Below are 19037 nucleotides of genomic sequence, written 5' to 3'. Positions count from 1 at the left end.
CGCCGACGAAACTGAAACTGAATAAAGAAAACGAGTAAACAGAAACCATCAGCAACGGAGACTTTCCTAAACAAAAGAATCGTGAGCAGAATTAAGGGTTTGTCTTAAATGGTTACGTTATGTATAAAACAGACGTGTGGAATAACAATTTGGAACAGGGAGATGCACGGATAATGGAGAGAGAGAGAGAGAGAGAGAGAGAGAGAGAGAGAGAGAGAGAGAGAGAGAGAGAGAGAGAGAGAGAGAGAGAGAGAGAGAGAGAGAGAGAGAGAGAGAGAGAGAGAGAGAGAGAGAGAGAGAGAGAGAAATCAAGAGGGTGTTATTTTCTCTTGGTCGTCATTACTTCTAACAATATGAAATTAAAAAATGCAGAATGTCATCTTCCCATAGCAATTTTACTTTCTTTACTAGCTTTATGCACGCACTCTCCATTACACACACAAAAAAAAAAACATACAGAGCCTTCCCCGATCACCTATAAAAAGGCCTGACAAAACAATAATAGTGTTTCTTTCCTTACCCCGCAAGCCTCGACGCCGCCACACCTATCCCAAGCCACCCTGACGCGTTGAGACGAGTCCATTTTCCCCCCAAAGCACTCTCCACCAGCAAGACAGACGGACGAGCAGACAGTAAAGTGAAGAAGCTCTTATGACGCTCTTCACCCGGCTGCCCCACGAATATTCCGAGATATGAACTTGAGAGCTATAAAAATTTACACTTTTGAGACAATTTTTAGGTCCTCTGAATGGCTCGCCTCAACAACGCGCCCACCTGACCCAGTTTCAGGGGAAGACCTCTCGTGATCATTAATAAGGTGTAGGTGGAGTGGGTGGAGTGTTGTGTATGGGGGGATGAAGTGTAGGAGGAGAATGTGGAATGTTGCGTATAGGGGCTGAGGTGGAGGGAGAGAGGGTGGAGTGAGTGTATGGGGGGCCGAGGTGGAGGGTTTTGAAGTGGAGTGTTGTGTATGGGGCACTGAGGTGTAGGAGGAGTGTGGAGTTTTATGTATAGGGGTTTGTGATGGAGGGGTATGGGGTGGAGTGTGAAGGGAGGGATGCATTGTGAGGTGGTAACGAGAGGGGAGATATATAGTGCTGGGATGTTAGCGGTAATGTTTTCTTTCTGAATTAAGATTATATAAAGGTTGAAAATACTATCCCTAAGTATCGTACAAAAACTAAAAACTGCCTTTCTCGCTTCACCAAAATTATAAGGTTGGAAACTTTACGTGGTGGAGAAAACATGTAAAGGAACCCAAGTGTCGCCTTGAAGGGTGTTGAAAGTAAAGGACAAAAAGATGGAAAAGGAAGAAGCTCCAAAGAAAGGAATGAATAGGAGGTATGACAGGGCCGCAGCACAATGGAAGATTAAAGTGAGTGTGGGCGCGGGGATACCGTAGAGTGGAGTCCGCTGGGTGTGTCGCCCGACTCGCCGCTATGGGAGAGCTGGGCGGGAGGAAGACTAGGGAAGGGAGTGGGGGTGTACGAGCTCCCATTATACGCGATGAACTGGCTCTGGCGCTGCTGTCCTGGGGTGGATATGAGGCAGTAGTGGCATGGCTTGTAGGAGTTCTATGAATGGAAAAGTTTAGATCATTTGAATGTCGGAGTTCACACCTTTCATTTTTTTGCGGCATCGGCTATTATTATAAGGTAGGAGGTATGAAGTGGTGGCCGTGATCATTTTACTAGATGAAGGGAAAAAGAAGAAGAGAACGACAAGCACTATATGGTTAGGGTGGATATGAAAGGTATATATAGGCAGATGATTACTCTGGTATAATTGGTGATATACAAAGGTTTTTTTTTATAACGGAGTATAGTGGCTAATGAAGTAAGTTATGATAAGAGGTTTTTTTTACATTGTAGTGGGATTATATATGGCATGAGCGTTGGTTATTTGAATCAAAGTAGTATTAGTGAAAAGGTAGAGGAGAAGGAGGAGTGAAGAAGAAGGAAATTAAGAGCAGTGTTGGCAGAGCTTTTAAGGATGGTAGTGGAGCTGATGAGGGTTACCATATAGTAGAGCTTGTATGTTGGTGTCACTTATATCTGGACACACGAAGAAAAGTATAAGTACATGAAAATACACCGATAACATCAGAAGGGGATTGTAAACTAATATAGGGGAGTGTTTACATGAGAGGGAGGAGTTTGTGGGGTGGTAAACTAATGTAGGGGAGTGTTTACAAGAGAGGGAGGAGTTAGTGGGGTGGTAAACTAATGTAGGGGAGTGTTTACATAAGAGCAAGGAGGTTCTGGGGTTGCAAATTAATGTAGGGGGGGGTATTTCATGAGAGGGAGGAGGTTGTGGGGTGGTAAACTAATGCCGGAGAGTGTTTACATAAGAGCAAGGAGGTTCTGGGGTTGCAAATTAATGTAGGGGGGGTATTTCATGAGAGGGAGGAGGTTGGGGGGTGGTAAACTAATGTAGGGGAGCGTTTACATGGGAGGGAGGAGGTTGTGGGGTTGTAAACTAATGTAGGGGAGTGTTTACATGAGAGGGAGAAGGTTGTGGGTTGGTAAACTAATGTAGGGGAGTCATGATATGAGAGGAAGGAGGTTGTGGGGTGGTAAACTAATGTAGGGGAGTGTTCGCATGAGAGAGAGGAGGTTGTGGGGTGGTAAACTAATATAGGGGAGTGTTCGCATGAGAGGAAGGTTGTGGGGTGGTAAACTAATGTAGGGGAGTGTTTACATGAGAGGAAGGAGGTTGTGGGGTGGTAAACTAATGTAGGGGAGTGTTTACATGAGAGGAAGGAGGTTGTGGGGTGGTAAACTAGTGTAGGGGAGTGATAACATGAGAGGGAGGAGTTTGTGGGGTGGTAAACTAATATAGGGGAGTGTTCGCATGAGAGGGAGGAGGTTGTGGGGTGGTAAACTAATGTAGGGGAGTGTTTACATGAGAGGAAGGAGGTTGTGGGGTGGTAAACTAATGTAGGGGAGTGATTACATGAGAGGGAGGAGGTTGTGGGGTGGTAAACTAATGTAGGGGAGTGTTCGCATGAGAGGAAGGTTGTGGGGTGGTAAACTAATGTAGGGGAGTGTTCGCATGAGAGGAAGGTTCTGGAGTTGCAAACTAATGTAGGGGAGTGATAAGGAGATTCGGTAACGTTAGCAAGGAAGGAGGAGGTCATAGTAGTGGTGGCTGGGGCGAGGTCTTGGTATTAGGAGCCGCACGTATTGTAGGCGAGGGTGGTGGTTAGGTGGCCAGGGTGGTGATGTTAGTAGCGGCAGGGTGGTGGTGGTGGTGGTGGTGGAGGAGGAGGAGGTGCGATTGGTGGCTTAGCGGCTGCAGCTCCCCCGGGAAATCAGGGACTCACGTATTCGGCTCTCCTCCGAGACGAATTGGACCATCCATTGTTTTTTTCCTCCGGGCGGCCACAACGCAGAGAGCCGAGGTGTTCGCGGCCCCCGTACGCGGCGTGTTCTCCTTATTGTTGGCTCTTTGGCATTGTTCTCTCCGCATGATTTTTTTTTTTTTTTTGTGTGTGTGTGCGTGTGTGTGTTTGTATATATGCACTGTGGCGTTATTCATGTTTGTCTTTATTATTTGTATCATTGTTATTAATATTACTACTACTAACACTTATTATTATTGTTATTGGTAGTGGTGTTAGTGATGATGTTTGTGACTGGTTGATGGTGTCGGTAAAAGTGGTGACCGTGAAGTTTTTTTTTTTTTTTCCTGTAGCATCGGCTCCATGCAGTTGGGTCTATGTTTTATTTTTTTTACGATCATCCTCTCTCTCTCTCTCTCTCTCTCTCTCTCTCTCTCTCTCTCTCTCTCTCTCTCTCTCTCTCAAGCTATTTATCTATTGAGTAGGGCCATTGTGCAACTCCATCCATACGTTTCCTGTGTTTTTATATATTTTTTTCAGTAAGTATAAACGCAAGAATATCGATCAAGCCTTTTTATGTACCTCACATTGTTTCGTCTACTCTGAATCCTCCTCGTCGCTCATCGTCACCTTTCTTTAAGTATTCCACACTCTCCTTCCTCACCTGTCAATCTCCCTCGTCTTCATAATTCTCTTTTCTCAGTATTTCCTTTTGACTCGTCGGGGTTTTTTTTCCATGTATTTCTCTCATAATCATTCCTCTCTTGATATATCGCTCTCCTGACCCTCACACATGAATCTTCTCTCTTCCTTCTAATATATCTTCTCATGAATCATCCTCCCACTGATAACGTCCTCCTCCTCCTCCTCCTGCGCCTCCGCCTTCCCCCCCTCCAGCTCCTCCGCCTCCTCCCGTGCCCAGCCGCCCCCCGGGGAGTGGTGGTGTCCAGGATAATGTTATGGAGATTGTCGGTCAAAGGTTATGTACACACTCCATAACCTCTCCCGCCTCCTCCTCTCCCTCTCCCCGCCTCCCTGCCTCGCCTCACCTGGCCCGCCCCGCTCCGCTCTTACACACACACACACACACACACACACACACACACACACACACACACACACACACATATTATAGCTACACTTACGCACCTGCACCATATTTGTATTGTCCTATCTCTCCCTCCCCTCCCCTCCCCCTACCACTGCTTTCCTTCCATTTGCTTTGTGTCATTCCTGCAGTCAGTTAATTTTATGCATTTTCCAACACCCGACTGCAGCGTCTCTTCATCCCAGCAGTCATGGGATGAGGAGTAAGTAGGAGCAGTAAGTAGCGGGCTTATTTTATTTTATTTTTTTTTTTTACGCCCTTGCACTGTCTTCTCTGCTGTAAAAAAAAAAAAGTTACTGCACTACACCAACGTCTCCTCTCCCAGTCCCTCCACCAACAGCCCATCCACACTCCACCATCAGTCCAGTGTTACCAAATTATCGCACTCAGAACATTGCACTTATCGGTTTCAGACACAAAATTGTCGTACCCACACATAAAACGATCTTCAATAATAGTCATCGTAAAAACTGATAATTAAGTAATTATTTTTTTTTTTTTTTTTTTTTTTTTTTTTTTTTAATAGGTGTGGGTTAGAAACTGGAAAATACAATGCTCTGAGTACATGCGATGATTTGGTAACGCTGCATCAGTCTCTTTAACCCCCCCCCCTCCCCCCCCCCGCCCCATGTATCTTTCCACCCACCTTCGTGCCCCTCCACAGTTACTCCATCCACCCCCCTCCATCACCAGCCCCTCCACACCCCTTTAAGACACCCGCTACATTCAATTATTTTTTTTTCCCATTTCAAAATTAACAAATTCACTCGCACGCAAGTTAATTAATCTCCATGATACTCACTTAACTTTTTTTTTCACCCCCGCACAACTTTTTCTTCATCGCACACCTCATCATCGTGGAAAGAAATGGTAAGTGGGGAAAAATTTGTAGGAGTCAAGACACGCAAAAGCAAAAAAAACTGTAAACGTACGCCATCTGTTGCCGAACCGCATAACTACACTCGACTCTCTTAAAAATCAAACCATGTGTTATTACAGTCACCCAACCTGGCAACACGTAACAATCCCTACGCTCGTTTTAGTGAGTGTAAGGCCTTTATTAAGCGTATCTGTCTCCCAAAGATAAGAGGAAGAAGATAGAATGGAAACTAAAGGAATAGGAAAGAATGAAAATAAAAAAAAGGAAGGAGGGAGAGGAAAGAAAGAAGGAGGAAGAAGAGACGGAAGAGGAGGAAGACGAAGAGAGAGACATTACGACTCTTTCCCAAGGCCATAGAGAAGATGAAAAGATTAACCGGGTTTTCATGGGTGACTCTCCCGTTTAAGATGCATAAATCGTGTAAAATTATCCGTTTTAGTGAGTATAAGGCCTTTATTATTAAGCGAATCGGTCTCCCATTACGACTCTTTCCCAAGACCACAGAGAAGATGAAAAGATTAACCTGGTTTTCATGGGTGACTCTCCCGTTCAAGATTTTTTTTTTTTTCTTCTTCTTTTACAGCAAAGGAGACAGCTCAATGGCACACACACCAAAAAAAGGAAACAATAATAAAAAAAAAAAGCCCGCTACTCGCTGCTCCTAAAAAGAATCCAAGGAGGTGGCCGAAAGAGGGGTCAATTTTGGGAGGAGAGATGCATAAGCCGTGTAAAATTATCACCGGGATCACAAAACAGTCTATGAAAAACCCAAAAACTTCTACGAGAGACGAACTGAGGTGCAAATACGTTTAGCAATACGGGTATAAGACGATTTCCTGAGGTGGCTTGAGGGTGTTGTAAGTGGCAGTAGGGAGGAGATTCAGGGCAAAATGGAGCGGGTGGAGGAAAAGGTGGAGCAGAGTTGTGGTGTATCTTCTCGAGGGCGGAACGCATGGCACACTTTATGGCGGGCGGAGTGAGTATAGGTAAGAGGGAGGTGACGTGATGCTCGCCGGCCCGTGTGTGGGTTTGATCATCTGTGGTTTCTTTTTCTTGTGGGAGGTCAGCGTCTTAGTGCAGGGAGCTTATTGTCGGAGAACGCATGCCGAGGAACTTCTGAGGCTTCATGGGGGTAAAAAAATAAAAAAATAAATAAAATAAAAAAAGTTGCCTGATTTGACTATAGTTTGGATGGCACTGGAGAGAGAGAGAGAGAGAGAGAGAGAGAGAGCATGAAAAAGAAAAAGTTATCCTGATTTCACTATAGTTTGGTAAGCACTGAAAGAGAGAGAGAGAGAGAGAGAGAGAGAGAGAGAGAGAGAGAGAGAGAGAGAGAGAGAGAGAGAGAGAGAGAGAGAGAGAGAGAGAGTATTATGATCTTTTATAATCTCAATGCAATATAATCATATCAGAACAACTTTTTTGTGTATAATTGGTCTGTTTCTACCCCCATCCTCCCATTCTCTCTCCTCCCTCAGCTGTGGCGGCGTCTCCTCAAGTCTCCCGAACGCCCTTTCCTCCTCCTCCTCTTCCTCCCTCCCCCCGAAACTTACTTATTCCCGGAACGTCTCTGGCCGAGCCTTTACACGCCCTCTGTTGGTTTTCCCCCGCTGAGCCCCATTATTATTGACAGCTCGCCGAAAGCCTCATCAGCCCCGTTACAAGACACCCTTACCCGGCGCTGCACCTTCCCGAGTAGGGCGTCCCTCCTCTGACTGACTAACAATGCTAACGGCCTCACTAGAAGGTCCCTGGGATGTGTTTGGGTGGACAGGCGGCGGCGGCGGTGTGAGCGAGGTGGTGGTGGCGGGGGTCGGAGGTGATGGCTGGGTAAGATTTATGGGACTCCCCGGCCGGCCATTATGGGTTGTCGGAGCCGCGGAGAAGTATTTATCGCCGGGTTATCTCCTCCCTCCGTCAGGCATTTGTTTGAAAGTTAAATTTCTTTCAAACGATTTATGCTTTTTTTAGAGACGCCGCTCGATAGGCCGATGACGAATTGTTGTAAATGTCTGCTCGCCGAGCTAAGCAAGCATCGTCACTTGGGGCTCGGGGAAGGCAAGAAGGCTGGGGCTGGAAGCAGGTGTGTGTGTGTGTGTGTGTGTGTGTGTGTGTGTGTGTGTGTGTGTGTGTAATTCACCACTGCCTCATCTCCTGTTGATCTCATGATCGCCATGGAGCCATCACCATCCCGTAGAGCTTTGGAACTCGTTAGCTGGGACCTCGTACACCCACCCTCATCTTTGCACAACTGAGACAGGAACCTCCCCTCCTTGTCGGTGGAAGTTATTCGGCTTGAGCGTGGCTGGAACTTCAGTCTGCCAGGCGTTAACTTTGCAGAGCAGAGCCTTAATCCACTGCGCTACGGGAGCGGCGTGTGTATGTGTGTGTGTGCGTGTGTGTGTGTGTGCTTGCCAGGACCGTAAATAGAGTCAGGCCACTCGCTATCTTGCATCTGTCCTGCTCAGGCTCACTGCCCCCAACCCGGCACTGCTGCCTCAACACAATCTGCTGGAGTATCAAAGATCATCATTTTTACTTCGGTATTGAACTCCTGTAAAGGCAGAAGCGCCGGGTCGGCGACAGGGAACCAGAGCGGCTTAGATGCAAGATGGCGTCTCTCCCAACGGCGTCTAGGGAGCCCACAGCCAAACTCTTCCCGCACTGTTTATTTTTATTTTGTTTATTTACTTATTTATTTATTTACTATTATTTTATTTGGTAGACTTTTTTGGTGGCGCCTGGTGGTCGCCCCGCCCCGTTATGGTGCAGACAAGTGTTTATAATGCTGTAGTAAGGCTACCTCCTTGGCTCATGCTGTTCCCCAGAGCTCATCTTTGATCCTCTCTGAGATAATCTAGAGTCCGGGCTGGTAGGTGGTCTTCACAGCATGTGGGTAGTCTTGGGTCACTCGGCGGTGACTGAGGCTTGTCAACTTATAGCTCCGGGCGGGGCTCGAACCCGTGTGCGCGTACACGTTTATCTCTCTCCCGCGCACACGTTCATGTCTCCCGCGCACACGTTCATGTCTCCCGCGCACAAGTTCATGTCTCCCGCGCACAAGTTCATGTCTCCCGCGCACACGTTCATGTCTCCCGCGCACACGTTCATGTCTCCCGCGCACACGTTCATGTCTCCCGCGCACACGTTCATGTCTCCCGCGCACACGTTCATGTCTCCCGCGCACACGTTTCTGTCTCCCGCGCACACGTTCATGTCTCCCGCGCACACGTTCATGTCTCCCGCGCACACGTTCATGTCTTCCGCGCACACGTTCATGTCTCCCGCGCACACGTTTATGTCTCCCGCGCACATGTTCATGTCTCCCACGCACACGTTCATGTCTCCCGCGCACACGTTTATGTCTACCGCGCACACGTTCATGTCTCCCGCGCACACGTTCATGTCTCCCGCGCATACGTTCATGTCTCCCGCGCACACGTTTATGTCTCCCGCGCACACGTTTATGTCTCCGCGCACACGTTCATGTCTCCCGCGCACGTTCATGTCTCCCGCGCACACGTTCATGTCTCCCGCGCACACTTGCTTGTCTCCCGCGCACATGTTCATGTCTCCCGCGCACAATTTCATATCTCCCGCGCACACGTTTATGTCTCCCGCGCACACGTTTATGTCTCCCGCGCACGTTCATGTCTCCCGCGCACGTTCATGTCTCCCGCGCACACGTTCATGTCTCCCGCGCACACGTTTATGTCTCCCGCGCACACGTTTATGTCTCCCGCGCACACGTTCATGTCTCCCGCGCACACGTTCATGTCTCCCGCGCACACGTTCATGTCTCCCGCGCACACGTTTATGTCTCCGCGCACACGTTCATATCTCCCGCGCACACGTTTATGTCTCCCGCGCACACGTTTATATCTCCCGCGCACACGTGCATGTCTCCCGCGCACACGTTCATGTCTCCCGCGCACACGTGCATGTCTCCCGCGCACACGTTCATGTCTCCCGCGCACACGTTGATGTCTCCCGCGCACACTTTCATGTCTCCCGCGCACGTTTATGTCTCCGCGCACACGTTCATGTCTCCCTCGCACACGTTTATGTCTCTCGCGCACACGTGCATGTCTCGCGCGCACACGTTTATGTCTCCCGCGCACACGTTCATGTCTCCCGCGCACACGTTTATGTCTCCCGCGCACACGTTCATGTCTCCCGCGCACACGTTTATGTCTCCCGCGCACACGTTTATGTCTCCCGCGCACACGTTTATGTCTCCCGCGCACACGTTCATGTCTCGCGCGCACACGTTAACGTCTCCCGCGCACACGTTCATGTCTCCCGCGCACACGTTCATGTCTCCCGCGCACACGTGCATGTCTCCCGCGCACACGTTTATGTCTCCCGCGCACACGTTCATGTCTCCCGCGCACACGTTCATGTCTCCCGCGCACACGTTCATGTCTCCCGCGCACACGTTTATGTCTCCCGCGCACATGGTCATCTCTCCAGCGCACACGTTTGTCTCCCGCGCACGTTCATGTCTCCCGCGCACACGTTAATGTCTCCTGCGCACACGTTTGTCTCCCGCGCACACGTTCATGTCTCCCGCGCACACGTTCATGTCTACCGCGCACACGTTAATGTCTCCCGCGCACAGGTTTATGTCTCCCGCGCACACGTTCATGTCTCCTGCGCACACGTTCATGTCTCCTGCGCACACGTTTGTCTCCCGCGCACAATTTCATGTCTTCCGCGCACACGTACATGTCTCCCGCGCACACGTTGATTTCTCCCGCGCACACGTTCATGTCTCCCGCGCACACGTTTATGTCTCCCGCGCACACGTTCATGTCTCCCGCGCACACGTTCATGTCTCCCGCGCACACGTTCATGTCTCCCGCGCACACGTTCATGTCTCCCGCGCACACGTTCATGTCTCCCGCGCACACGGTCATGTCTCCCGCGCACAGGTTCATGTCTAACGCGCACACGTTCATGCGCCTCTCTCTCTCTCTCTCTCTCTCTCTCTCTCTCTCTCTCTCTCTCTACGTGAGCGCGCAACGTATATGGAGAGAGAGAGAGAGAGAGAGAGAGAGAGAGAGAGAGAGAGAGAGAGAGAGAGACCCCAGCGGAGGGCCGTTGCCCGCTCATCGACATATTTGTATTAAATTGCGCTGTGTAAGATGTAGAAAGAAAGAAAGAAAAAAAGAAGGGAGACCGGGGCTACCTGGCACACTTTTTACTTTTTAATTATGGAGCACATACTTTTTTTTTTTTTTTTGCAAAATTAGTTAATTCCAAACAATGTTAGATGAAGGCTTGGAAATATAACAGTTAAACATTAACTCATCATTTGAATCACTGTTCTGGCAAGTAACAAAAAATCCTTATCAGTACAGTTCTCGTGAGCCCACACTCTAAAACAGCAGACTTGGCTCAAAGTCAGAACTGTAGTTCAAATGAAAAAATTTCTTTTCATTCAGAATAAACTCTGACAAAGCCGCAATTTACAGGCTAAGAAAGAAAACAATTATTCTAACTCATCAGTTGAATCATACTTAACACAAGTAGAGAACAAATCCTATCCGTCTAAATATTAGAAAAATATAAATATTGTAAGATATATTGTCAATTATGTATATGCAAATTTAAACAGATGTGGGATAATTTGACCCTCTGCCAATCTGCCCCATTTGTCTTGTGCCAACTTGCTCCAAACACTACATTTTTCTTATTGATAAATAACAATTACTGTGTATAAGCTTAGTTTTATTGCCAAATAATTCCATAATCTCCAGCTAAATTTTTGCTTAAAATGTTTGTCATCTCAAGTAGGTAATTTAATATAAGTATTATTAAAGGATATTAATGACCTAGATTTTACTCAACTCCAGCAAAATCAAACTCTTACTCACAACCTCTTCTCCATGTGATCTAATTTGCTTCAGTCTACTTGTAAATTTCTGCATGAATCTTTGATTTGGGGCCCACGCTGGAAAAACACAATGGGTGCTAACGTGAACTTTATCCCTTTGCAGCATGGTGGTGTTGTCATCACGAGAGCACACCTGCATCCACCCCATCGTGAGTGTCTCCAGCAACAAAAATGAGCGGTGTCAAGATCTAAACGACCCCCTCCTGGTATGTTTCATTTCTGAGGTGGCAGGAGAGAAAAAGGGAATTGGGGTAAAAATATTCAAGACAGATAACATGCTCAAAACTGATTCATTCTGAAGACAAAAGTAAACTGATGAGGAAAAGGTACTTATTCACGTTGTAAACTTTCATGCACACATGCCAATAATATAATTTTTTCCTTATGTTAAATGTCTGCCTGGCTTTCTACCACAAGTAATACCATTCTTCTTATATTAAAGAATTTTCAGGTTGATTATCCTTAGTCTTATTCAGATTAGTATTTTATTGGTTAATAGAGAAGAATTTCAATGTATTATAGAGTAAGAACTTTGACCCTTGACCTAGTATGCATTGGTACTTTTAATGACAACAGAATTACTGAAAATAAAACCTTGGTCTTCAGTTTTAGAAAAAGTGACTATTAAGATCTGAAAGGCATTGGAATGCAATTATCCAACAATAAAACCCCTCAAGAATCCTACTTATCAGATAAATCATCATTTCTTTTGATGAGTGGGCGGCCACACTGCCTACATTTGCCCAGACTCCATGGCCCCACACACGATGTCATAGCCTCTGTGGGGCTCTCCCTATTCTCATCCCTGATTTCCACTATAGTCAGTGTAGTAAACTATCTTGCACCCTGAACAAATATCATCATCACAGTGGTCATTGCAGTGACACAGTTACATAATCAATCTATTGATAGTGGCCTATGCCATGGGACATGATTCTTTGCCCACCTTATAACCCCATCCTCAGGGCTCCCTTTTAGCAAATTTTCATATACAGGCACATTTCACATGGCAAGTATTCATTGCCTTGTTCTATGCATGACCTTTGTGGACTTCCCTTGGCATCCTCCATTCACAATTGTCTCTTACAGAAACAACCCATTGATCAAGGTTAACTTAAGGGTAGTGTGCCTCATGATCATATATCCAAAGTTGACATTCACAGACCATGCATGTAAGAGGCCTCGATCCAGTCTCACCGAGTACTAATTGCCAATCTGTCAGTCATTCAAGCAGTACCCCATGATTCCTCAAAGACACTTATTACCATAGGCATCAGTATGCCTCTTCAAGTCACTATTTATTGTCCATGGATCACAGCCATAAAGTATGACAGGAAGCAGAAGCAACGTGGAAATGCAAATCTTTGTCTTTCTCCACAGGTATTGTAATTGTATGGGCAATTATTACATATGAGGTCTGCAATATTGAGAAGTCCTCACAAGTACTGAGGCCCCACTGCCTGTTATTTTCATGACAGAAAGGGGAAAAGTGTCACTTATTATGTATGTGAATGATTGTCGATAATAACTAAGAAAGTAGCATTTATAAGTGAAATGAAAAAAGGGTAACTTTAAGCAATGTTGATAACATTTAAGCATTATATATCATAAAATGGGTTTTCACCAATGAAGCTGCAGTCAGTACAGTGAAATTAGTTTGGTAGAGGACCAATTGCTTTTGTGCACAGATGCATTCTGGGTAAATGAGGGGAGGCAAGTACCTATATAGTTTTTATGAGTACAGTAAAACATACAATGTTATACAAAAGGCTATCCCTTTGTAACTTCCTAATCCATTTTAAGTTCCCATTGTTTAAGTACAAACTCTTAATATTGGAAGTTGTGTCCAATCCCATTAGTACATTGGGCATTAAGCTGGAATATTTGAAAGTAAATAAGAAGAGACATTCAAATGACCCCATGAAAAGATGGATTCCCATTTCAGTCCATTTGTTTTCTAATCTCACAGGGAGTGTCATGCAAGTACTATCATGGTGTGAGTAAAATCAAGACATATCCAAATCTGGCTCAGTGTGGAGGGCTACAAGGTGCCTGGGACATTGAGGACCTAGTACAGGTGGGACACAAGGTCCAGGCATGTCCATACTACACTGCCCGAGCTCTCCTGGCAACTGCTGACCTTGTCATCTGCCCTTACAATTATCTTGTGGAACCCAGCATCAGAGAAAGTGTAAGTATATTGGGTTCATCCTAGAGTTATATATATATATATATATATATATATATATATATATATATATATATATATATATATATATATATATATATATATATATATATATATATATATATATATATATATATATATATATATATATATATATATATATATATATATATATATATATATATATATATATATATATATATATATATATATATATATATATATATATATATATATATATATATATATATATATATATATATATATATATATATATATATATATGTGTGTGTGTGTGTGTGTGTGTGTCCAGTTGTACAGGAAAAGTAACAATTCTGCTTGTCCTGTACTGATCCTGTAGTGGTCCTGTAGCAAGTTAGGCACCAGTGAATCATTGCCATCTCTTACAAGAAAAATATTCAAAAGCATAAAAAAAGAAAGTATAGTCATTTTTTATAATAATAATAACTGTAATTATGAAGTTTAATGAGCTTAATTCTTTTTTCTAATGCAAAGTAACATGATTAAGTCTAATTTCTTATTAATATGATCCAAATTTGACAACATATACATAGACAAGTTGGCAACTTATGATTTTTATGGCTACTTGTGATTTTTATGTGAAAAACTCATCTTGGGTAATGTATATTAATCTATGGTTTCATTTAACATATTGGCCAAGTTTAATACGAGGAAATGGCTTCATGAGACTGAAACAGAAAAATCAGTGAAAACAAACAAGGATTAATGCAAAAAAAAATCATTTAAATCAAAAAAATTTATTTAAATTAAAAAAATCCAATTTTAATCAAATATATCAATTTCTTTGATTTTTTTAGAAAAACATCATCATTTTTTTCCAACCCTGTCCCACAACCACCCATGTTGCACCCATGTTATTGGCAGTAACAAATGGGGAAGAAAATATCATTTATTCTGTATCTATATGTGTGTTAACGTAAATTAAAAATCATTTATAGAGAGCAGTCAAAAATTTGGCAATATGCAATAAAGGTGACTTTGGTAATTTCAGTACCAAATAGGCGATTGAAAAGGTAAAAGGGGGTCTCACCAACATAAATTCACTATGCATAACAATATACTGTCGGTACAATGCAACCGTGCTGTTGAAGGGCCAATTGATTGCCCATCTTATATTATTTTTATATATGAAAATAGAGAGAGTTGTTCTCCCTATTTTAACAAAGTTAGTATCAAATATCGAGGAAAATTTTCTACTTTGCCTGATCTTGCCCATTGTAAAGATGCTTCAAATGATTACTTTATGTGTTGGTTTAACAGATGGATATTAGTCTTAAAAACCACGTCCTGGTTTTGGATGAGGCACACAACATTGAGGACTCCTCCCGAGAGGGTGCGTCCTGCACTATTACCCAAGAGGAGCTTACAGAGGCAACACTCCACATAGAGCAACGGAAAGGAAAGAAGGAAGCTCGTCAGAAATTGGTGAGTAACTGTAGGTTTGTGGTTTGTCCACTCTCTTCCACTTTATTGTCAATTTTTTATTAACAATATCCAACCCAGTAGTTCTAAATCATCCAAATTTGACTAATATACAATAGGACATCAATTTAATGCAGACCAAGTCAAGACTAGTAATTTAACAAAAGACTGAATAATGGTGACGTTATAAATTTTACCTAAATCACTTTGTGAGAATCAAATTTGGCCTTTAACCCGTACAGAGTCAGATACGTACGACGTACGTATTATTTTTTAATACCATTGAGCGTCAGATACGTACGTCGTACGTATTTAATGTATTATTTTTTCCCGTTACTGGAGTGTGTCGAGGGTGATTTCTGTGGTGGTGCCCTAGTAGACTGATCTATTGGGAATACTGACCACCCAATATATTTAATTTATTGTCATAACTGGCAAGCCTGGCAGCCATTATTCTGGGTACAATTTTTGTTTTATTTGTTTGGATGTTGGAGGTGGTTTTGGAGATCGTGATGTGGAAATTGAAGTGGTTGGTGGTTGGAAAGTGGTTTGACAGTGTTGTGGGTGAGGTATAGTGGGTATACCGACATTCAGAACCGGCAATTTTGGTAAGGAGGGGGCCACGTATAAACTGTAATTGCGTGAGCGAATACTCTTGTGGGCGACTGTACATTGAGTTGAACTATCAAAAAGTTCAAAATGAGTTACTCTCTAACAATGTATATAAGTCTGTGCTAAATATGTTGAGAGAAAACGATTTACTCTGATACGCACGTACAATCCAAGAAAGTTTACGGCAATCAACACGACCATTTCGCTTCACAAATTAACAAAAAATGGCCCAAAACACTGACTTCTAGGCGACGGTAAGCTAAAAGACGTTACATCTCTTCATTTTCATGGTTTTCAGCTGTTTTATGCAAAAAAATAAAATCGATTTTTCCTCTGACGCTGGGGTGGGAAGGAAATTACAAAATACCAAAACACTGTGTGGGTTAATTTCCCTACCTGAGGGTGAGCCTAATCGTTATATACTGGAAATGAGCTGTGCTCATGGAACACCAAACCTGAATTGCTGTTGCAATCAGTCAAACATAGCTTTAAGTTCATATGAGAATTTGGGCTGGACAATCTCCCTGCCCAGTCCATTTTACAGTTCACTGCATCTACTTCTTAGCTGCCAAAGACAACCCACACGCTATCCTAATAAATACCTGTTACCTTGGACTCTAGCCAAACTCTAACAAGGATTAACTGGAGCTCTAGGGAGCAGCATGATTCAAGCAGAGAATGATGCCTCTGTGAAACTACTTGCCTGCACTATTAACAGACCGGGGTTGACCAACAGGCACCATCACAAAAGCCTAATAGCATTATAGGTTCAACAAAGAAAATGTATACATATATATTTATTTTATAATAACACATATATATATATATATATATATATATATATATATATATATATATATATATATATATATATATATATATATATATATATATCTATATATATATATGTGTGTGTGTGTGTGTGTGTGTGTGTGTGTGTGTGTGTGTATCTACCTAGTTGTACCTAGTTGTAATTTTACAGGGCCTGAGCTACCCTCGTGTGGGCCCGTCTCCATATCTGTACTTGTCTAGTTTTTCCTTAAAGTTGTGCACACTCTCTGCCAATACTACTTCCTCCCTTAGTCACTTTCAATATTTCTCCATCTCCCATTCTATATGTTCATTTTGGTCTCCCTTCACTCTTTCCCATTTCCATTACATGACATTTCTTCACATTAAACTCCATCTCCCATTTCTTACTGCAATACCAAATCTTATTTAGGTCCTCTTGCAGAATTTCACTGTCTTTACTATTTCTTATGCATCTCAGCAATTTCACATTGTCTGGAAACAAGCTCATGTAACTATTTACTTTTTCGGGCATATCATTTATATATACTAGGAAAAGTATTGGTGCCAGTAACGATCCTTGAGGCACCCCAACATGAAAAAATATAGCTTCCCGCAAAGAAACATAGAGGTTTGGAACAGACTAAGTGAGGATGTAGGCTAGTATCGGCAAAGAGTGTGCACAACTTTAAGGAAAAGCTGGACAAATATAGATATGGAGACAGGACCACACGAGCGTAAGCCCAGGCCCTGTAAAACTACAACTAGGTAAATACACACCACTCTGATAGCTCAGTGGTTAAAGCTCACACTGCCAGACTTCGCAGCCTGCCAGGTGGAGGTTCGAGCACGGCTCAGGCTAAGGTTTTTCTTGTGACAAGGAGCGGTTACTGTCCTCCCTTGGGCAAGGGAAATGGAGTGTGTGAAGATCCCAGTAGTACCCAGAGATTGACTATAATGAGCTTCTGTCTAATCAGGAGAGTACTTTCTGGCAATGACAAGTCCAGTTCATGATGAGGCTGTGGTGGTGAATCACACACACACACACACACACACACACACACACACACACACACACACACATCAGTGGAAAAGGACCTGGGAGTAACTGTATCGGATAATTTGTAGCCAGAGAAACACATAAACAGAATTGTGGGTGAGACATACAACCTGGTGAGAAACATAAAAATTGCTTTACAATATCTGGATGAGGAGATGATGAGAAAATTGATTGTAACCATGACACGTCCAAGGTTGGAATACGCAGCAGTAGTATGGACATTAAGTACAAAGACAAATACAGGATTCAGAGGGCAGCATCACAGCTGGTTCCAGGACTAAGATATTTAACATATGAAGAGAGATTGAAGCAGCTGAGCCTACCGACGGTGGAACAGAGGAGGGAGAGAAGAGATCTGATTGCGGTATATAGAGTGCTGAGTGGATCAAAAAAGTGGACAAAGAGGATCCAATAACGTGGGATACAAGAGAATCAAGAAGTCATGGAAAGAAGATGAAAAAGGAAGCCTGTAGAAGAGGCTTTTCACAAAGAGTGGTGGATACATGGAACAGCCTGGAAAAAGATGTGGTCCACGCAAAAACGATTCATGATTTTAAGGTCAAGCTGGATAATAGTACATACATAGATATATGAGACGGGACAGTACAAGCTTAACTCCTCTCCCATACACCACAACTAGGTGGATACAACAACACACACACACACACACACACACACACACATACACATACAAGGTGAGAGAGAAAAAGAGAGAGAGAGAGAGAGAGAGAGAGAGATTGATTTTGGCCCTTTCACAACTTTATTCAAGCTATTTGAACTGATATCTTTCCCAGGCCAGCATGCTGTCTGTCCTTAGTGGCTGGATGGATGAAAACAGCACGAACCTCAACAGCTACACTGAGTACGGACGCTCGGGGAAGATCTTCACTGGAACAGAAATCATTGCTCATTTTGACAACCTGGGCATTGGAAGGGACAGCTACAAAGATCTGCAGGTAATTTGTAGCCGGAGAGATTATTTTGCTGTGTCCATATTAAACCTCAGCATATGCCCCTTTTGATTGATATCATTAAATATCTGTGGTATGATTGATCTGATTAGATATGAAGGTTATCTCATGTGTTACTAATGTCAGTATCTGTTTTATTGTGTGTGTGTGTGTATATTTACCTGTTTGTAGTATACAGGGCCTGAGCTCAAGCTTGGACAGTCTTATCTCCCAATCTGTTTGTCCAACTTTTCCTTCATTATATGGACAATGCTTGCTTCAACAATGTCTTTGTTTAGTCCATTCCATATATCCACACTCCTATTTTGAAAACTGTACTTTATGTCTTTAAAACTAGTCCCCTTTCTCAATTTCTTGCTGTGTCCTCTTAGTTGCCTCCTCCCTTCCATCTCGATTAAATCGTTTCTGTCCAACACATCCATTCCACTTGTATCCCTGTACAACCCTATCAGGTCTCCTCTTTCTCTTCTTTTTTTGAGTGTTGGTAAGTCCAGTTCCTCCAATCTAGTCTTGTATGGCAGATTTGATAGTTCTGGAACTTCTGGTGCCATCTTTGTTGCAGTCCTTTGTATCCTTTCGAGTTTCCTTATGTCCTTCCTCCTGTGTGGTGACCAAACAACTTCTGCATACTCTAACCTTGGTCTAATCAATGTTATTATTTTCTTCATCATGTCCCCATCTAAGTAGTGAAATTCCACTCTTTGCAGCAAACTACATGTTTCT

The 19037-nt window shown here is 43.6% G+C and overlaps 1 protein-coding gene across 1 annotated transcript in view; it reads left to right on the top strand.

Annotated features, from left to right (window-relative positions):
• LOC126997261 (Fanconi anemia group J protein homolog) overlaps window positions 1-19037 on the top strand; it is a 161469-nt gene that overhangs the window by 121174 nt on the left and 21258 nt on the right. The window contains exons 7-10 of the mRNA XM_050858257.1: window positions 11334-11436; window positions 13200-13421; window positions 14721-14885; window positions 18138-18299. Coding sequence (XP_050714214.1) covers window positions 11334-11436; window positions 13200-13421; window positions 14721-14885; window positions 18138-18299 — 652 coding nt within the window. The remainder of the gene's footprint in view (window positions 1-11333; window positions 11437-13199; window positions 13422-14720; window positions 14886-18137; window positions 18300-19037) is intronic.

Source organism: Eriocheir sinensis, chromosome 12 (genome assembly GCF_024679095.1).
Source record: "Eriocheir sinensis breed Jianghai 21 chromosome 12, ASM2467909v1, whole genome shotgun sequence".
Taxonomy (NCBI): Eukaryota; Metazoa; Arthropoda; class Malacostraca; order Decapoda; family Varunidae; genus Eriocheir; species Eriocheir sinensis.
Note: the sequence above shows the minus strand (reverse complement) of the source record. Positions and strands in the feature narration are given on the sequence as shown.